This window comes from Berghia stephanieae, chromosome 2 (genome assembly GCF_034508935.2).
Source record: "Berghia stephanieae isolate SIO BIC M18660-M18661 chromosome 2, UCSD_Bste_1.3, whole genome shotgun sequence".
NCBI classification, from domain to species: Eukaryota; Metazoa; Mollusca; class Gastropoda; order Nudibranchia; family Aeolidiidae; genus Berghia; species Berghia stephanieae.
The window spans coordinates 18,201,218-18,223,717 of record NC_088361.1 but is presented as its reverse complement, the minus strand read 5'-3'; the positions used below and the strand labels follow the sequence as shown (position 1 = coordinate 18,223,717).

The following is a 22,500-nucleotide window of genomic DNA, read 5'->3' as shown; positions in this document are numbered from 1 at the left end:
TTACAATATAACAAAGATATTATGAGATATGAAGATGAAATGATAGATGTAATAAGTATGAAATCAAATAGATGGATGACAATTTGATGGAGGTGATGTGATGATGAATATGATATGAAAGCGATATGAAAATATATAATTAAATCAATTAATTATCAATACTTTACCAAACCGCTACCACATCAGACAATCTCACAGATAGGTTGCAACCATCACAGTCATACAGGCAACTAATAATTAACTAACTAACTAAACACAATCCAGACGTGTAGAAGAAAGCCAAAAGAGTGTCCTTGATATTCAACAAAACTGTAAGGTTGTTCTAATATTGTTAATTTGTCTCTTCTTGAAATTGTTCTGATTTCACAGTATTCATAAACAGATCAATTGTTTCTCAATGTTCTGATATTAAAATAAGCAAATGGTTCTTCACAGGTAACTTATAAAACAGGCAAATGTTCAGTTTCTATTAGTGTCAAGCTATGAGCGTATAGCCTATAGTTGGCTTGTTAAAGCCCAGCCTCCAACGGCTCATTCACTTTAAAGAAAGAAAATGATTTTGTTATAATATGATAATCATACGAATATAACTCTATCTATATTCGAACTCACTCAATATGTTTACTTTAAATGAGTAAATATTATTTTACTTTAACAAATCAATTTATTAATGTTGATTAATACTGCTCTACTTTGTAGATATGAAATAATATTGCTTTATAGCAAGAAAAGCTTATTTTCTTTACAACAAGAATATATTACACAATTAATTTCATTATCTGATTAATTAATTGAGACTCAAATTTTAAAGTGATATTATGATATTGATATCAAAACACAATCATAATTGTAATCACAACATATTATTCAAAATCTCACCAGAGCCGAACAGATTATTGAAATCACAAATTAAGTCTACACAAGACTTTAATCAAACTCTACACAAGAGTTATAACACAACTTGATTCAGCTCAAACTTTGAGCACCACAAAGTCTACACAAGACTTAAATCACACTCTACACAAGAGTTAACACAAAACGTGTTTCAGCTCGAACTTTGAGCACTACAAAGTCTACACAAGACTTTAATCCAACTCTACACTAGAGTTAAACAATGAGCCTAAAAGACTCCGCTGTGGTTATCGCTTAGAGACTATGAGCCTAAAAGACTCCGCTGTCTGGTCTCTTTTGAGACAATGAGCCTAAAAGACTCCGCTGAGTGGTCTCTTTTGAGACAATGAGCCTAAAAGACTCCGCTGAGTGGTCTGAAGAAACTGCTCAAAACTCTGGCATTTATAGGCAAAAATCAAGCAAACGAAGCAAAATTCTACCCACACAACCGGATGTTAGTCATATCCGTAAACATCTGAAATTCCTTAAAACTCCCCCAGATTCCATAATCATGGACAACAACAACCCATCCTGATACCGGACATCCTCATATCAAGGATAAATAAATTCGTCAGCCCCATAGTTACGAGATATCAATCAAGCCATACCATAACAAAGTCACTCCCGTAGAATACAGGGATCCTACTTTGCTTATAAGTTTACGGAGAAAACAAGATTGATGCCTTTCTCACAATAACACCCACACTACGTAGTTTAATTGAAACTTCCGGGCCATAGGTGCATGATCTGATACGACCTGTATCAACAAAAGAAGGGTTGTTCCAGAGGGATTACAATAACAACAACAACTAATACTACGACGACGTACATCCTGTCGTAAACTGACGCCTACACGGAAGCATTTCGTTACATATCTCCCCCTAAGACTAAATTTGGTACAACATTTAGTTAGATCATCGAAATGCCTCAAGATCACATCGATCTCGATAAATAATCTGGACCATGATTATCCTTCCCTTTTACGGAACGTAGGACAAATCGGTATTGATTAAGCAAGAGAGACCACCTCATCAGTCTCCCATTCTCTGATTTCGCCCTGTTCAGATACAGAAGTGGGGCATGATCAGTTTCAATTATAAATTCTTTACCAATGAAATACACATTTAGTGTTTTCACAGCCCAAACTACGGCCAGACATTCCTTCTCAACAACAGAGTACCTCTGCTCCCGCGGTAACAATTTCCTGCTTAAATAGGTAACTGGATATTTGACTCCATCATGCTCCTGAGATAGCACAGCACCTAATCCTGTGTCGCTGGCGTCCGTAGATAAAATAAACGGCTTATCATAATCTGGAAGGCGCAACACGGGATCCGATGTAAGCATATTTTTCAGCGTTTGGAAGGCTCTCTTCTGTGGTTCGTCCCAAATCACTCTGTTGGGCATGCCTTTCTTTGTCGCGTCTGTCAGGGGAGCTGCCACTGCTGAGAAGTTTGGCACATAACGTCGGTAGAATGATGCCAGCCCAAGAAAACTTCTCATTTGTTTCTTGTTCGAGGGTAAGTTTGCCTCTTGGATCGATTTGACCTTGTCCATGGTTGGCCTTAAATTCCCTCCACCAATAGAATGGCCTAAAAACTCCACCTCCGGGAAACCAAGCAGGCACTTTGACGGTTTCGCCGTCAAGCCGCAATCACGCAACCTTTGAAGAACTGTCCTTAACGTTTTTAAATGTTCATCCCATGTTGCAGTGTGAATGAGAATATCGTCGATGTAGTTTTTCACGTTGGGAAGTCCACCAACGACTTTTCTCATCATCCGCGAGAACGCGGAGGGCGCCCCTTGAAGTCCGAAGGGCATTACAGTAAACTGCATCAGTCCTAACTCTGTTGCAAATGCCGTTTTCTCCTTGGTCCTGTCTGACAATGGAATTTGCCAGAATCCACGGGATAAATCAATCTTTGAGACAAAGTGACATGATGTCCCAATTTCTTGAAACAGATCATCAAGTCTAGGCATTGGTTCCGCATCGAACACCGTAATGTTGTTAAGGGATCTGAAGTCCACACAATAACGAATGGTTCCGTCCTTCTTCTTGACAACGACAGATGGCGAACAATACGGACTATCCGATGGCTCGATTATCCCGGCGCGAAGCATGGCCTTCACTTCTTCTTTTAATGTGGTTTTTAATGCTTAAGGCACGGGATATGGTTTCTTTCTGACTGGACAATCCGACGTCAAACGGATGTCGTAGATGTAATTATTCGTGCGTCCTGGCACATCGGTCAATACGTCATCAAAATCCTGGAGCATGCCCTGCAATTGACCTATCTGCTGAGGACTCATTCCTTCATGCAGGATGACATCGTCTTTGGTCTCAGTCTGTTTCAGAGCAGGCAATTCCATCCGAGGAAGAACCTTTTCTCCATCACCATCGTTATCTTCGATAACCGCTGCCACGGCACATTGAAGAACACCGACTTCATTCTCCTTCTCCACGTCTCTCACGTAGTACCTTTTCAGCAAATTGACGTGGTATGTCCTTCTGGTGTTGTCTATATTAATGACGTAATTATTCGGACCCGTGACATCTTTCACTTCAAAAGGACCCTGCCACTTCAATTCCAGTTTGTTATGTTTCGTGGGCAGTAAGAGCAATACTTTATCTCCCTTTTCAAATGACCTTACTTTGGCCTTTTTGTCAAAATGTGCCTTGTAACGCGAGGATGAATACTGCAGGTTATCGTGTGCTGCCTTCACAGTATTCTCTATCTTTTCCCTTAAATCGACTACGTATTGATACGTCGTTTTCACATCCGGGTCTTCTATGTCTTCGGTCCATAGTTCCCGTAATATTTTCATCGGTCCTCTCACAGGCCTTCCAAATAAGAGCTCAAACGGAGAGAAACCAAGAGATTCCTGAGGAGCCTCCCTGTATGAAAATAATGCAGCATTGATGTATCTGTCCCAGTCTGAGGGTCGCTCTGCAGCCAACCTCTTGAGCATTCCTTTTAAAGTTCCATTAAATCTCTCTACAAGCCCATTGGCTTGTGGGTGATAAGGACTAGTAGTGATTTGTTTTACGGTGAGCAGTCTGCATACTTCCTTCATCAGGCCTGATGTGAATTGCGTCCCCCTGTCGCTTAGCATCTCCTTAGGTATTCCCGTGCGGCTAAAGATGTCAACCAATCCTTCTGCTACTCTTTCTGTTTCCATACTCTTCAGAGCAATGGCCTCTGGATACCTCGTACAGTAATCCACCACAGTGAGTATATATCGGTTTCCTCTATCTGATGCCGGCATGATGGGGCCAATTAGATCCACTGCTACCCGACTGAAGGGTTCATCGATGAGCGGAACTTTAGTAAGAGGGACCTTAGGGGTGATTTCTCTCGGAGCTGACCTTTGACACTGGTCGCAAGACTGACAAAATCTCATGACATCCTCCCAAATATTTGGCCAGTAAAAATTACTCAGTATTCGATCTGTCGTTTTCTTTGCCGCGAGATGTCCAGAGAGTACACTTTCATGGGCCAACCGCATGACTGAATTACGCAGGCATTTTGGTACGACAACTTGCTTTACCAAATCCCCGTGCTCAACCCTTGGAGATTGAAAATAGCGGATCAGCAAACCTCTGTCATAGGCATACCAACTGGTATTACTCTTGCCTGTGTTTCTTACCTCTCCTCTGGTAGCAGCATCCCTCGCAGCTTTTAGTGTGATGTCATGCTTTTGTTTCTCCTTTAGTTCGTCGACGCTTACACCTGTCTCTATAGATGGAGCTGTGACCAAGTCTTTGATCTTGCGTTCACGTTGCCCTCGTGTTTGTACGGCGCTCAGTTCATCTCCATGACCCAATTCCTGCTCGTCAGTAATTGTTTTTACATGCATTCCTGGGCATTTGGCCCCTTCAATATTCCCAAGTATAACGTCATGCAATGGGGATTCTAACTCGACGACTGACAATCTCCCGGTAAAATAGGGGCATTCCAAATAAGCTTCACCGTGTGGTGCGGAAATAGCTCTCCGTTAGCCAAGTAGATCAGGACCTTTTTATTCCAGTCATCCTTACTCTTGTTTATCAGTCCTTTTCTGACGATGACACAACTACTGCCGCTATCACGTAACACATTCACCTTTTTCCCATTCAACCATCCGACGGCCACCGGCATTACAGGTGCGACTGGCACATGTCCTGAGCACGCTGCAGAAATCATTGGCATCTCACATCCGCACTTTAATTCCACCTTGTCATGTCTCAAACATTTCTGTGGTTCATGATCTTCTGTGATCGCGGAGACTTGTTCTATACCGGTAGGTGCCTTCCTGTCTTCGTGCCTCTTCTTCTCACGGCAATCTTTTATTAAGTGTCCTTTTCGCCGACAGTAATAACAAAAGGGACTCTCGACCACAGCAGCAGCTTGCTTCTTTTGTCGACAATCTCGTGCCATATGTCCTGGCCGTTTACAGTTGTGGCAAACCATTTGGCTAGCGAAGCGGGTAGTGTCCTTCATTACGTTGTTTCGACTACTTTCATTGACGTTCTTTGATTTTTCTTGAGCCACTCCACTTTTGGAAAATGTTCCTGCGACACCGTGCGCTTCAATGTACTTTTCTCCTAAATCTATTACTTCCCTTGCTGTCTTCGGTTGTCTTTCTTTTATGAAAATCGTCAAATCCCGACCGCAGACACTGACAAGCTGTTCCTTCAATATCATATCCAGAATGTCAGCAACTGAGTCCTTCCTTTTCCCCGACAACTCAATCCATTTTTCCATATAACTCTCCAATCTAGTCGCAAACTGGCTAAAACGCTCCCCTTGTTCCGGTCTACTCTTCCTAAATTTTTCATTGAATCCATCATCCGTTAGATTATAACGTCTCAATAAAGCCGCTTTTACTACCCCATAATCGATGGCATCTTCATCACTCAGTCGAGTGTAGACGTCCAGTGCTTTCCCTTTGAGAAGTGCAGACAACTGGATTGCCCAATCCCTGCATTCCCAGCCGCTGACTTTAGCGTATCTCTCGAAACAGAGCAGATAGCTGTCCATATGATCCTTGTTTTCGTCAAAACATGGAAGTCGAGGACTCTTAACAGTAGGAGCATGAGTAAATGATCGAATGTCACTTGTCATACTGTCGTTGTTGGAGGAAGCCTGACACTCCGACTTTAACCTAAGCAGTTCAAGCTCTTTCTCCATCAGAGCTTCTTGTCTTTGAGCTCGTGCTCTGCTTATCTCCTCCTCTTCTTTGGCACGTTCTCTCTCCTTCTCTTTTCTCTCTTCATCTTCTTGTAACTGGGCTGTCACCCAAGCACGGAGATCTTCACCCCTTAACTCCAATTTTTCTCCAAGTTTAATTAATCTTTCCACATCCATCTCTAGGACAATTAATCAAACCAATTCAAATTCAAATAAACAAACTTCAATATGTTTATCAACACTGTTGCCGTAATTGTTACTTTCACGTAGAATAAAGTGGTACTACAAGTAACCTTATAACGATACGCGTCAATATAAATCCCTACACGGAATCAAAACAGGCAACTAATACCGATCCCTACATGGAACCCAACATTGATCTATATAGACTCAGATAATACATAGAATCAAACTACTGATTTATTACAGGTCCTCACACGGAACCAACCAAATCTTCACCCAGATTCAATTACAGAATCAACAAAATATCTTCACCCAGATTCTTACACAGAATCAATACCTTGACTTACTATATGTGCATAGAGAGTCAAAACAAATGATTTAATACAGATCCTCACACGGGACCAACACAATCTTCACCCAGATTCCTACACGGAATCAAATTACCCCAACAACCACCTTCGTTCCTTACAAAAGGGAGAGGGGGGACAATGGAGGCTTCACAGCGCGAGTACCGCTTTCGCGCTAAGTCAGTGATCCGTATCACTATGACAGATGACTGACAACGTATAACCGAACAAGTGAAAATTACCAGAATAACTTGTATTACACCTTGCGTATAATGACAGTCTTATAACCATTAAATGGATACCAATTTGCTTTAAGCTCAAAGATAGTATCTATCTCAAGTTTGAAACAACTCCCTAACCTGTCTCAACAATTGTTTGGTCGCGATGTCTCTTGAATGCACAACAATAAGAATCCCACTTCTGACACCAAATTATGTCACAAAGTGCGCACGTAAACCGTATGCTTATGTAGCGCAGTTTGCAACCTTGTTTATGTGTGCTATATTCAAGCTACGACACCGATCAATAACCAAACACAATACGTTGATAAAGGTTTTGAAGCTAAATGAAGATATATTTTATTACAATATAACAAAGATATTATGAGATATGAAGATGAAATGATAGATGTAATAAGTATGAAATCAAATAGATGGATGACAATTTGATGGAGGTGATGTGATGATGAATATGATATGAAAGCGATATGAAAATATATAATTAAATCAATTAATTATCAATACTTTACCAAACCGCTACCACATCAGACAATCTCACAGATAGGTTGCAACCATCACAGTCATACAGGCAACTAATAATTAACTAACTAACTAAACACAATCCAGACGTGTAGAAGAAAGCCAAAAGAGTGTCCTTGATATTCAACAAAACTGTAAGGTTGTTCTAATATTGTTAATTTGTCTCTTCTTGAAATTGTTCTGATTTCACAGTATTCATAAACAGATCAATTGTTTCTCAATGTTCTGATATTAAAATAAGCAAATGGTTCTTCACAGGTAACTTATAAAACAGGCAAATGTTCAGTTTCTATTAGTGTCAAGCTATGAGCGTATAGCCTATAGTTGGCTTGTTAAAGCCCAGCCTCCAACGGCTCATTCACTTTAAAGAAAGAAAATGATTTTGTTATAATATGATAATCATACGAATATAACTCTATCTATATTCGAACTCACTCAATATGTTTACTTTAAATGAGTAAATATTATTTTACTTTAACAAATCAATTTATTAATGTTGATTAATACTGCTCTACTTTGTAGATATGAAATAATATTGCTTTATAGCAAGAAAAGCTTATTTTCTTTACAACAAGAATATATTACACAATTAATTTCATTATCTGATTAATTAATTGAGACTCAAATTTTAAAGTGATATTATGATATTGATATCAAAACACAATCATAATTGTAATCACAACATATTATTCAAAATCTCACCAGAGCCGAACAGATTATTGAAATCACAAATTAAGTCTACACAAGACTTTAATCAAACTCTACACAAGAGTTATAACACAACTTGATTCAGCTCAAACTTTGAGCACCACAAAGTCTACACAAGACTTAAATCACACTCTACACAAGAGTTAACACAAAACGTGTTTCAGCTCGAACTTTGAGCACTACAAAGTCTACACAAGACTTTAATCCAACTCTACACAAGAGTTAAACAAATGAGCCTAAAAGACTCCGCTGTGGTTATCGCTTAGAGACTATGAGCCTAAAAGACTCCGCTGTCTGGTCTCTTTTGAGACAATGAGCCTAAAAGACTCCGCTGAGTGGTCTCTTTTGAGACAATGAGCCTAAAAGACTCCGCTGAGTGGTCTGAAGAAACTGCTCAAAACTCTGGCATTTATAGGCAAAAATCAAGCAAACGAAGCAAAATTCTACCCACACAACCGGATGTTAGTCATATCCGTAAACATCTGAAATTCCTTAAAACTCCCCCAGATTCCATAATCATGGACAACAACAACCCATCCTGATACCGGACATCCTCATATCAAGGATAAATAAATTCGTCAGCCCCATAGTTACGAGATATCAATCAAGCCATACCATAACAAAGTCACTCCCGTAGAATACAGGGATCCTACTTTGCTTATAAGTTTACGGAGAAAACAAGATTGATGCCTTTCTCACAATAACACCCACACTACGTAGTTTAATTGAAACTTCCGGGCCATAGGTGCATGATCTGATACGACCTGTATCAACAAAAGAAGGGTTGTTCCAGAGGGATTACAATAACAACAACAACTAATACTACGACGACGTACATCCTGTCGTAAACTGACGCCTACACGGAAGCATTTCGTTACATAAATAAATAATTTAAAAACTTAAAAATTAAAAAAAAAAGATTTAACTGCAATTTTTATCTCTTAATCCTCGAGTAAGTGCACAGCGTATCATTTTCTATCATTCTTGTTGATATTGTATTTTTTCTTCTTCTTCTTCTTCTTCTTCTTCTTCTTCTTCTTCTTCTTCTTCTTCTTCTTATTATTATTATTATTATTATTATTATTATTATTATTATTATTATTATTATTATTATTATTATTATTATTACTATTATTATTATTATTATTATTATTATTTATTATTATTATTATTATTATTATTATTATTATTATTATTATTATTATTATCATTATTATTATTATTATCATTATTAATATTATTATTATTATTATTATTATTATTATTATTATTATTATATTATTTTATTATTATTATCATCATTCTATCAGTATCATTATCATCATTATTACCACTATTTTAATTACTTTTTTCGCCTTTTACAAGAGCTGTAACCTAACAATAATTGCCTATTTGGACAATAAAGATTATTATTATTATTATTATTCATGTAGTTGGTGATAAGATGATGATTCTAATGAACGGCTATGTGGTCTTGTGGTATAATAATAAAGTTCCTTTATAGCGCAAAAATGCCGAAGCCTCAAATCGCTTTTCAATATACTTATTAAACCATAAACACACTCATGCCAAGCCAAACAGACACACGCACAACAGTCGCACACACTAACTATGCAAGTTTTACAAAATGTAATTGACACTCAACAAAATGGAGTCAAAAAATAAAACGTATAATTTACTCATCAATAAGAAAATGCCTAGAATAAACATTTCTGGAAAAGATGAGTCTTTAGACGCGCGGCTATGTGTCTTGTGGTATGACACTCGCTTTCGGATCGGAAGGTCCTGGGTTCGAGCCTCGCGCTTGGCGCATAGTTGAGTCCTTGGAAAAGGCTCTTTACTCACTTTCTCTCACCGTACTCAGGTGTAAAATGAGTACCTGGCCGTTAACAGCGCTGTCTTTGTCCGAAAAATTGTAATATCGCCTAATAGGCGTTATGTTCCGTCCTACATGTTAAATTTTGCTGTTGACCAGGGACCCCTTGTAAAGCGTTTTGTGCACATTAAGTGGATATTGCGCTATATAAAGCTCAATTTAAAAAAAATAAAAATAGATTTTTCTTAAAATTTTCTACGCTGCCCGAGAGCCTTATTGACAAAAGAAGCGAGTTCCAAATGGTAGGTTCTGCTAATAAAAAGATCTATCACCAAAATTAGTAAGCCGTATGACACTCGCGTTCGGTTCGGAAGGTCCTGGGTTCGAGCCTCGCTCGGCGCATCGTTTGTCACTGACCCCGTGACTTTTTATTCTCTGTTTTCATCTAGCAATTCTCCATACCGTATTTTTCTCATTAGAACACTATAATATAACCTACAAATTATAAATTCACTATTCACCCCAAATACCGGAGCATACTCTATGTCTCAATCGTTTCGATGTTACATGTTTGTTTTGAGAATATTGGCTATTAAGCTTAAATGCTGGCCAACTAACTTTACGGCGTTTGTGTGTGTTGAACCCGTGACCTCAGGAAGTCGGGGAGAGAAGGCTCTGATTAGACTAAGGTTTAAACCACTTTTTTGGGGGCGTGGATAGCTCATACGGGAGAGTCACGATCTCCCCGGCTAGGCGGAGTTGTCGTACCAGTAAGGTCGCGGGTTTGAGCCCCCATCGCCGCCAAGAAGTTTTTATTCTCTGTTGTCTTCCGGCATTTTCCTACTCGCTTCATTTCTTGTTAAAATATCCTACATAAAACGTTTACCTGGTATTTCTCCATAACGTATATTTCTCATTATAACACTATAGTAATATATCCTACATAAAAAGTATATCTGGTACTTCTCCATACCGTATATTTCTCATTATAACACTATAATAATATATCCTACATAAAAAGTATATCTGGTACTTCTCCATACCGTATATTACTCACTATAACACTATAATAATATATCCTACATAAAACGTACTGACAATCTCCATACCGTATATTTCTCATTAAAACACTATAGTAATAAACCCTATATAAAACGTGTATCTGACACTTCTCCATACCCTATATTTCTCATTATGATATAACCTCGAAAACTATAATAAAAACAACGGCGAGACTCCATCGTTAAACAAATGGGAGGCCTTCCGAAAGTTCCTCGTGCTAAGGGAAACAACCCCAAATAATATTCCTTCAAATAACCCTGAGAAAAAATAAAACCTTTAACTGATCCTAATAGGGAAAAAAATCCTTTACTAAAACTTATAACTAACCCTAATAGAAAAAAAAAATCCTCCGACCTCGAGCTAACATAATAGAAAAAAACAAACAAAAACAATTAGCACGGCTTTCAAAACAAAAGGCGACGGAAAACCAAAATAATGGTCGTATTATTAGGAAATTTAAAACTTTCACTAATCAATCAAGGTTTGTTCTAGAGTTTTTAACATGCTACTATTGACAAATTGAATAAATAAACGCCTGACAAAAGATCCACGGTGAAAATACAATTGAGAGAGATGCTAGACAGAGGAACTTTCGAAAGGCCTCCCAAACAATTACCAAACCTACAAAAGATCTTTATCTTATATACACATAGGCTAGGGTTTGAAGTCTAGATCATACGCGTATCGAAAGAAGACTGAAAAGGTTAGCCATTTTTCATAGAAACAGACTATAACAGACTGTGTAAGTAGAGAAGAGAGGGCACATTTAACTCCGCCCCTATTTCGTTGTGATTGGATCGATAAAGCGACGAGAGCAGACAACAACACAGCAGCCGCTGTGTTGAGTGACGGTTGAAGCAGTGTGTTGGTCCTGCCTTATGACTGGTCTGCCTTGGTGTGTGGTTGTTCTATTTCATTCATTATCGCACACAACAGCAGCGGTCTGGTTTGCCTAGAGCTTACAAATGCTATTCAAAAACCGACACCATCCCTCCCTCCCTTCTCGTACTTAGTCTCTTTAGCTAGGCATTGGCGTCTGCATAACGTTACCTTCATCACTCTATTTCAGTTTGGTTGCTCGTGTCATTTATAGGTCATGAACTCAATACTCCTTTATTCTCTCTCTCTCTCTCTCTCTCTCTCTCTCTCTCTCTCTCTCTCTCTCTCTCTCTCTCTCTCTCTCTCTCTCTCTTCTTTTCCTCACCTTCATTCTCAATCTGCTTATAGTATCTCATTCTTTCTTTGTCGCCCTTTATCGATCACCGACATATGCATTATGGGCCTATCTATTTAGAGCGTACACATTCCCCCCCCCCCCCCCAACCCCTTCCCCTTCCCCCTTTCACACAAACTTCATTCCCCCTCCCCCTTTTTACTCACACAAGTTTCAACACCCGGTACCGCGCCCTTTGACTCTTAACCAGCGACATCTATATTATTATGTAGTCCTAGCTCTTAACTTATTCATCTTGTTCTTATTTAGAAAGTCTCAAGCTTCTTTTACCGCCCACCGTGTGACACCGCTCTTCCCCAAACATTCTCCTCTCTCTCTCTCTCTCTCTCTCTCTCTCTCTCTCTCTCTCTCTCTCTCTCTCTCTCTCTCTCTCTCTCATCATATATTTCTCTCCCGCCCCCGCCCCCAACCAACTACTTCCGGTCTTTATAAGAATTTTTTTTCATTGACGAATTTGTAAACAGCTCAATCTGACTACATGAAAAAGATGTGTATTGAGTAATGAGGTTACAAAATTATTGTTCTTCTTCTTCTTCTTCTTCTTCTTCTTCTTCTTCTTCTTCTTCTTATTATTATTATTATTATTATTATTATTATTATTATTATTATTATTATTATTATTATTATTATTATTATTATTATTATTATTATTATTATTGTTGTTGTTGTTGTAGTCACCCTCGTCGTTACTGCTGTGTGTTTTAATATGTTGTTAGTTTTTCTTTTTGTCGAAACATTTATCATAAAATTTGAAATCTCATCTCTCTCTCTCACACACACACTCTCTCTCTCTACCTCACACACACACACACACACACACACACAAACACACTCCCACTCTCTCTCTATTTATATATCTATTATCTATCTATTCTATCTATCGTTCTCATTTCTCCTCAATCACTCCCCCCCCCCCCCCCCCCCTTGGCCCTTTTTTAAAAAGAAAAGAAATTATAATCGCTATGTTCGGCATCCGATTGAAACATTTTTTTTTTCTGTTCACAAGGCAGCCGGAGGGAAAGAGTGAGGGAAGGAGAGGGTGGTGGTCACGCAGCGAAAACTAACCCCCAACCAACACCGCCCTCTCTGTATTCAGTGCTCGTTTTGTTTTCTTTTGCCTTTTTTTTCTTTTCCCCACTCTTCCTTTCCACGTTTATTCGCCTCAAAGCCCCCTTGACATGCAATGAGGGAGGTGCTTTCGTTCTTGACAACTTGCCAAAGTCATGGAAACCACACCTCTGTGCTCGATCCACTGCTTTCATCTCCCATGCTTCGTTTGTGTTGACGAAAACGAAATTGACTCGTTGCTGGCTGGATTGACAGCTTGCCTCCCTCGGCCGGCAGATTCTCTCCACTCCCCTGCAGAAATGGGCGTTGCTTATTTAAGCCAATTTCTTTTGTTTTAATTATAAAATTAATGAATTACCCATTTTGGTGATTCGCCATTCCATTTGAATATGTTTTCGATTTTGTTCGATGTGCAGTAATGCTTTTTAATATTGCATTTAGTGAATCTGCAAAATATGCCGTTTTCAAAAGAGATGTTCTGTGGAGAGGAGACCGGTCGTGTTATGGAATGGCCTGTGTGGTTGGCCAATCCAAATGGAGGCTTTCAGTTTGGACGAGCTCATTACAGACTGACTGGTGTCCTGGTTGCTTGGTAACATCATGAAATCTTTTATTATTGGATTTATATTTATTTATTTATTCATTTTAACAGCAATAAAGAGCACACATAAATTCTTAAATATAGATAAACCGCCTTGTTGTCACTGTTATTTTTCAAAAATTATTATTATGTCAAAATTGCTTTTCGTAAATGGAAATTTCCATCTTTATCTTTGATCACGTGACTTGATTCTATTCGGCTTCAATCTATTGTAGGACTGAGTACATTTGTCGGGCTTTCTTCTCCCTTCCTTCTACATTTTAAAACGGATAACTAAAGGGTTAATCAAGTCATGAATTGATCCTCATGAACAGAAAATTGTTTGGTTTGAAGGACGAGTTTCTGGCCAAAATTATGTTTTAAATGTTTGTTTTTTTGTGGTTTTTTTTCTCCTTAAAGTACGACCAGATACCGAATTGATTTTCGTTTCTTGTGACTTGTTCGCTTCGTGTTTTTAAATTATCTTCATTGTCATAATCAACCAGTGAAAAGTTGAATCACAAGATAACAACGATCGTAATGATAATTATCGTCCTTTGATGATGACATTCTCCAACATTTAGAGTAAGATAACAGATAATTGGTGTAGATAACTCCTTGCCTATAGAAGAAACGACATTGACGTCACCCAGCTCTTATTTTTTTAAAAATGTTTTAGACAGGCATTTTGGGGATTGGTTTAAACCAAGAAGGTCTTACATTGTCTGTTCACGCTGGTTCAAACTAAATTATATCAGACTATAAACGTTCAAGTTTACACACAGGTTTGTGTGTTGGTACGTTATATCCGGCGGGCAAATGTGAGTAGTTTATCGAAACGCATAGCATCAATGGTCAGAGTGGGGCCTATGAAACTAAGCCTTTTCCTGGGTTTTGTAGCTTTGAAAGAGCTGAAAAAGTCATCCAAATGCGACGAAATGTACTGCACTCAAGAGTCCGCTGTCCATTCAGGGGTAGATGCGCGGTATACATATCTATCATTATTATTACTGTCCAGCTAAATAATAGATAACCACGCCTCTCGGACAGTCGTCATAATGTAAACAATGGCCGTGATTGGCTGACATAGCAAACTGCCCAGGATTTACTATCGATGGTAAGTGTTTAAGTAAAATACCCACTGTTCTATCGCTTGATCAATAGAACCAACACATGTAACTATGTGTAACTTTATAACGTTCATAATATTAATATGATAAAGAAAATCATGTGATAACTAATCACTCATTTGAGGGTATAAAAACAATAACAATGATCAGAGAGAGGTCGATTTCATTCACGTTATTGTTTATTTAAAAAAACTGACCATGTTTGTCCGAGCACGTGTGACGATGTGTTTGAATTCCGTGTTCTAATCGGTTAAAAATCCATTGGTTAATTAACCAGTAGATTTCTTACCAATAAAATACATGGAATTTGTGACACACCTTGGCACGCTCGGACAAATAGAGTTGGTTCTTTATAAACAATAACGTGAATGAAATCGACCTCTCTCTTATCATTGTTATTGTTTTTATACCGTCAAATTTAGTTACGATATCATCATCATCATCATTGCCTTTTTCACCCTGGGTCAGGGTATAGGCCACAGACAAACAGTTTCCATCCTTCTCTATCCTGAGCCAACTTTTTTTATCTCATTCCAGGTCTTACCATTTCTCTGTATATCAGCTTCTTTAATCTTCTTCTCCATGTTCCTCGTGGCCTTCCCCTTGATCTTCTGCCCTGAGGGTTCCAGTCCAATACTTTCTTTGTTATAGTTGAGTCATTCTTTCTAAGCGTGTGTCCAATCCACCTCCATCGTCTTCTTCCTATATCCTCTCAGTTACGATATACTAGATCATAAAACATTTAAGTTTGCACAGAAAACTTGTTGGAAACGAAATTGACGTCACTCGCTTTACAATGGGTCCCTGACCGTAGCCATCGTTAACATAGTATAACCTGACACTAGAACCGTAGCCATCGTTATGTTATAGATAGTATGCAGATGACGTCACTCAGGCCTTTGTTATTGTTTTTGCCATCCGCGTTTGTGAGTTGTTCTCACTAAACTGTATTAACCAGACTATAAAAGTCCATGGTTACACAGAGTTTGTGTGTTGGTCCGTTATACTTCCGGATGGCAATGTTGTGAACTCCTTGGCCAAACGCATTCTATCTCTAGCCTGATACTGAAATCCAAAAGGACTGGCAGTTTGACGTCATTATTTGGTTTTTGCACCGCCTAGTGAGTTGTCGTTAGTAGAGCTCATGGAAACAAGTTATTTCATTGGTTGAACTATTGAATACAACTCACGATTTGTTTTCTTTTGTGGCAAAAGACTGGCATTTTGACGTCACTTTTTGGTCAGTGTCAGGCCATAACTTTACGATGGCTACGCTCTGACCGTAGCCATCGTTAAAATAATATCACCTGACACTAGAACCCTCTAGGACTGGCAGTTTGACGTCATTTTTTTAGGTTTGTGTAGTGTCTAGTGAGTTGTCGTTAGTAAAGCTCAAGGAAACAAGTGATTCCATTGGTTGAACTATTGAATACAACTCAAGATTTGTTTTCTTTTGTGGCAAAAGACTGGTATTTTGACATCATTTTTTTGGTCAGTGTCAGGCTTTACGATGGCTACGCTGACACTGCCAAAAAATGACGTCAAAAGACAAGTCTTTTGCCACAAAAGAAAACAAATCGTGAGTTGTATTCAATAGTTCAACCAATGAAATCACAACTCACTAGACGATACACAAACCTAAAAAATAACGTCAAACTGCCAGTCCTAGAGGGTTCGGGTGTCATGCTATAAGTTGATGATGGCTTCGTCCTGACCAACATCAACAAGTGACATGTAGAACGAGGCATGACGCCTATTAGGCGATATTACCATTCTTTTTTCCCGACAGAGACAACGCTGTTAACGGCCAGGTACTCAGTCTGCACCAAAATACGATGAGAGAGTGTGAGTAAAGAGCCTTTTCCCAGGAATCAACTATGTATGCGCCGTTCACAACGGGGCTCGAACCCAGGACCTTCCTATCCGAAGGCGAGTGTCATACCACTAGACCACGACATAGCCGCGTGTATCACCGTAGCCATCGTTAACTGACAGTAGAACCGTAGCCATCGTTAACATTTCGCCAGACAGTAGAACCAGAACTCTCCCAGGCTGGCAGTTTGACGTCATTTTTTAGGTTTTTGCACCTCCTAGTGAGTTGTCGTTTGTAGAGCTCAAGGAAACAAGTGATTCCATTAGTTGAACTATTGAATAGAACTCACGATTTGTTTTCTTTTGCGGACAAATACTGGCCTTTTGACGTCATTTTTTGGTCAGTGTCAGGTTATAACTTTACGATGGCTACGGTACCACAGACGTCATATCTCGTTCTTCATGATAAGTGTTGCTGTTGGTCAGGGACCCCATGTAAAGCGCTTTGAGCTCATTGAGTGGATATTGCTCTATATAAAAGCTCTATTTTTTAAAAGCTCTACCACACACTTGGTTGTCTACTTTCCAGATCAGGTTATAACGGCGGAATTTCCTGGGTCAACGACCTTAATAAGGTAGGTGGTAGGGTCGTGACAGTATTTGTTTCCACGTCATCGTTTGACAACCAGCATCAGATGCTATGGATTGGTCTTAAATCGGGGCGATAGTTTCTATGGTCAACGACATTAGGTGGTAAGGTGACGGCTCATTTCCTGCACGGCCTTTATATACACAGATTACTGAATTTTATATTAAAGGAATACAACTGCTGGAAGCTGTGAACTTGAACAATAAATACGAATATAAATAACAGCTTTAACCAAATAAATAAATAAATTGATAAATAAATAAATAAATAAATAAATAAATAAATAAATTAATTAATTAATAAATAAATAAATAAATAAATAAATAAATAAATAAAAAGTAAAGAAAAAATACCAAACACGGAACAGTTGGGACTCGAAGAAGATAGATAAGTGTTGCTGTTTGAAGCTCTAAGAAATAAATAACAATGTGAAATTGAATGTAAGCTTCATTCAATTTAATATTATACGAAAACAGATAATGTGAACCGTCCGGGTTTCCCCTTTATCAACAAAACAGGATGAATGAAACACGACAGACGAATGAGATACTGTCGTGGTACCACATAAAGGGGAAACCCGAAACGTCAATTTTATCTGTTTTCGTATATTAAATTGAAGCTTACATTCAATTTCACATTGTTAATTAGCTTTAAAGAAGAAGGGTTTTGAGCCCAAGACGTTTCGTGTTTCTTCTTCTTCTTCTTCTTCTTCTTCTTCTTCTTCTTCTTCTTCTTCTTCTTCTTCTTTCTTCTTCTTCTTCTTTTTTATTATTATTATTATTATTATTATTATTATTATTATTATTATTATTATTATTATTATTATTATTATTATTATTATTATTATTATTATTATTATTATTATTATTATTATTTCTGGAGCTGTTCATGTTCATATTTCTTTATCACTAAATTCTATCTAACAAGATTATTTCCTCCACCACTCCTGCGATCCAACTTCCTCGCGAATGAGCTCTTATCGTTGTTCACAGCTCAGCTTGTCAAACATGGAAATATTATGACCAATAAATAAGAAAAGAAAAAAAAATAGTTGTCAGTGACTTAGAGCTGCCAGCTTGAAAATTTTTTTAATCATATTTTTTTGGAGAAAGATAGTATGAAGTTGACGTCACTCGGGTCTTTGTTATTGTTTTTTTTTTTTTTTTTTTTTGCCATCAACGTTTATGAGTAATTCTCACTCGGCTGTATAGATAGTATGCGCTTGGCAAAGAAGCTCATAGCATTGCCATCCGGAAGTATAACGGACCAACACACAAAACTGTGTGTATCCATGAACGTTTAAAGTCAGGTTAATACAGTTCATTGAGCATTTCTCATAAACGCGGATGGCAAAAAACAATAACAAAGACCTGAGTGACGTCATCTTCGAACTATCTATAGATAGAACGAAGATGACGCCACTCTTTGTTTGTTATTGTTTTTTGCCATCCGAGTTTATAAATAATTCACACGAAACTGTATTAACCAGACTATAGATAGTTCGAAGATGACGTCACTCAGGCCTTTGTTATTGTTTTTGCCATCCGCGTTTGTGAGTTGTTCTCACTAAACTGTATTAACCAGACTATAAAAGTTCATGGTTACACAGAGTTTGTGTGTTGGTCCGTTATACTTCCGGATGGCAATGTTGTGAACTCATTGACCAAGCGCATTCTATCTATAGATAGTATGCGCTTGGCTAAGAAGCTCATAACATTGCCATCCGGAAGTGTGACGGACCAACACACAAAACTGTGTGTATCCATGAACGTTTATAGTCGGGTTAATACAGTTCAGTGAGCATTACTCATAAACGCGGATGGCAAAAAACAATAACAAAGACACGAGTGACGTCATCTTCGAACTATCTATAAGTTAACGATGGCTGCGGTTCTTGTGCCAGGTTTACGATGGCTACGCCTATAGATAGAATGCGCTTGGCCAAGGAGTTCACAACATTGCCATCCGGAAGTATAACGGACCAACACACAAACTCTGTGTAACCATGAACTTTTATAGTCTGGTTAATACAGTTTAGTGAGAACAACTCACAAACGCGGATGGCAAAAACAATAACAAAGGCCTGAGTGACAGTCCGACAGTCGTTATTCCCAAAACAATGGCAGTTTTTGCTGAACTTATCGGATTACACTGGTGATTCTTTGAATGATATGCGGTAAAGTAAAATACTCACATGTACAGTCAGATGAATCACCCCAACACACACAACCATTGCTACCAATGACTATAAACTGAGCGCATTCATGTTCGTCTCCGTTCGGTTCCAGTTCGCGAAATCGTCCCCATCGAGGCACCGAAGGAACGAACGAGAAAAAAGATACCCGGATGTAGCCTTTTTACTTCACGTCATCTCGACGCCATGAACGAGATCTTGGTAGTACCGATGCTGCGTATCTTTGAGAGCATCCATAAATGCGGCATACCTTCAAAGGATACGGTTGACCGAAAGTGACAAGTGGTTGTGTAACACCAAAGACATGTGGCTTGGACCACGAGGTTTTGTATGTAATGTTTACGTCACTTTCTCAACGCTCATGAATTAATTTGTAAGGTTGGACTCACAATCTAAAAACGAAATTTGTGTTTTAAACTCTTTTGAAGCAAATGACTACATCAACGTGTTTGTCTCATTGAGATGTGAAAAATGATACAAAAATCAAGAAAATCGGCCGATAAATAAAAAAGTTGTTTTAAAAAGCTAAAATAAAGAAAAACAAATTTTTAAATCAAATTTATTCGTAAAACAGTCGGTTTTCAACCGATTTTTCAGAAATTAAAACCAATGTTCTTCTAGTTTCAAGCTGATTTCAGCAATGTGACTTTCGAATTCCTCAGAACTATATTTTTTACTTTTAGATTTTAGCGATTAAGCCTACTCAAAAAGGTGTTACTTTTTGCATAACAATAGCGTAATACATGGAAGGCGAGTAGAGTCTTTGTTTCGGCCGGCCGGTTAGAGAGGACGCTCTACTCACAATTCTACACGAATAAAGACGATGGCGGTTGATCAAAGAAGGTAGCATTTTTATTTACCAACCATTTTTCTTGGTACTAAATTATACAAAGTAATAATTTCGCATCAGAAAAAATAACTCGGAAGTTCCTATCTCTCTATTACAATAAAATTACCACAAATGACAAAATAGGCCCGCAAATAATGGAGTTATATGTTATTCATAATATTTTTTAAGTTACAAAATAATTGTCATCAAAGTCATTTTTTATCACCAAAGTCGTAATTTTTGTCCGATTTTTACCAAACAAAGTGCAATGTCAACGATTTACACCCGCGAATAAAAAAAAAAAAGGATCAAATCGCAATTTCTACAAAAAATCTAGTGTTGTCGCAAAATGATAAATATCAAATAATTATTATTCCTCACCGTTTCCATCTTCTAACGTGAAAGCCAGGCTCTCCATCTTCGTTCTGAATGGGCATGATCTATAGATAGAATGCGCTTGGCCAATGTTGTGAACTCCTTGGCCAAGCGCATTCTATCTATATTACATTTCCATTTGCTCGAGGCCATTGGTCACATTGGAATACGTGCTCAAAGTGACCCACATAGTGAAAAGTGTTCACAGTTTCTGAAATATCTAACATCACGATTGGTCATTTTGTTCAGCTTGACACAGGGGTATGTTTACAACTTTCATAAACAAAGCAGCGTGTTTACATTTTTAAAGAAATATCCAATCGTTGGACAGCAACAAATCATGTGGTTGATGACTTGGTTGGATGAAAACATGAATATAGATCGCTCCCATTGTTGTGACGAGAGAACGGGAAAGAAAATTTGATCACGCGATCGTTCGTCCAACCCGACGAGTGCAATCGCTAACTTGGTAATATACAGTGTGTCATAGACGCTTTACATTTTTATGTTTTTGACTCACAACAAACGCATGAAACATAGATAACAGCAAACAAAACTCCGTGTAACCTAAATGTTTATATTACTGTTCAAACATTTATTCAGTGAGAACTGATCATCCTTATAATGTATTACAATGTGTTCTAAAATCAATAACAAAGAAACTCCGTGTGTTGTTTCACTTTGATGTGTTGGTAGGAAACTGAAATAATTTTTTCTTCCGAGATAAAACGTTCGCGTTCGGTTCCTGTTCGGTTCGGCAACTTAAAACGAGAGGGGCCACTCACTTTGCTATGATAAAACAAAAGGCCGATTGAAAGAAAAGGTCAAATAACCGAGAGTAAAACGGACTTGAAAGGAAAATGGATCCACTCAGTTTACACCCTAACACCTTTATTGATGCTATTGGTTAAGGTAAAATACTCACAAAATCCACCATCCAGATTAAACATAACAACACATAAAACTGTTTGTAATCTTTTTTAGCGTTTTATAGTTTATAGATGGAATGACATAAACGTCATTCAGCTCTTTGTTATTGTTTTTTAGCCAGCCAAATTTATGAGTACATTTCCCACTAAATACTATCAATCAGACTATAGATAGTATGCGCATGGCTAAGAAGCTCATAACATTGCCATCCGGAAGTATAACTGGCCAACACACCTAGAGCGTTTATAGTCTGGTTAATGCAGTTTAGTGAGAATTACTCAAAAACGCGGATGGCAAAAAGAAATAACAAAGACCAAAGTGACGTCATCTTCGTTCTATCTATAAACGTTTGAGGTTACGGTACGGTTCTACCAGCTGGCGGATGTTGTGAGTATTTTATGTTAGCGCGTAGCATCTTGTAAGAATCAAGTGAAACCCAACTGTTGATACAAAATCAATAATAAAGAGCTTCGTGGTGTCAACTTTATTCATTCCATTGTTTGTATGTGGTCTTGTGGTATGACACACGCTTTCGGATCGGAAGGTCCTGGGTTCGAGCCTCGCTTGGCGCATAGTTGAGTCCTTGAAAAAAGCCCTTTACTCACATTCTCCCACCGTACTCAGGTGTAAAATGAGTACCTGGACGTTAACAGCGTTTAAATTGAGCTTTTATATCTACTGAACATGCTTAGAGCGCTTCACAAGGGGTCCCTGACCAACAGCTACATTTAACATTTAGGCAATATTACATTTATTTGTCGGA

General features: G+C 38.2%; 1 protein-coding gene across 1 annotated transcript; it reads right to left on the bottom strand.

The window, feature by feature from the left end:
• Nucleotides 1-3,048: 3,048 nt before the first annotated feature.
• LOC144963889 (uncharacterized) lies at nt 3,049-5,912 on the bottom strand. Its single transcript, XM_078897836.1, has 2 exons — nt 4,931-5,912; nt 3,049-4,880 (listed from the first exon to the last, which is right to left on the bottom strand). The coding sequence occupies exons 1-2, from the start codon at nt 5,910-5,912 to the stop codon at nt 3,049-3,051; spliced, it is 2,814 nt and encodes a 937-aa protein (XP_078753962.1).
• Between the last annotated feature and the right edge of the window lie 16,588 nt (nt 5,913-22,500).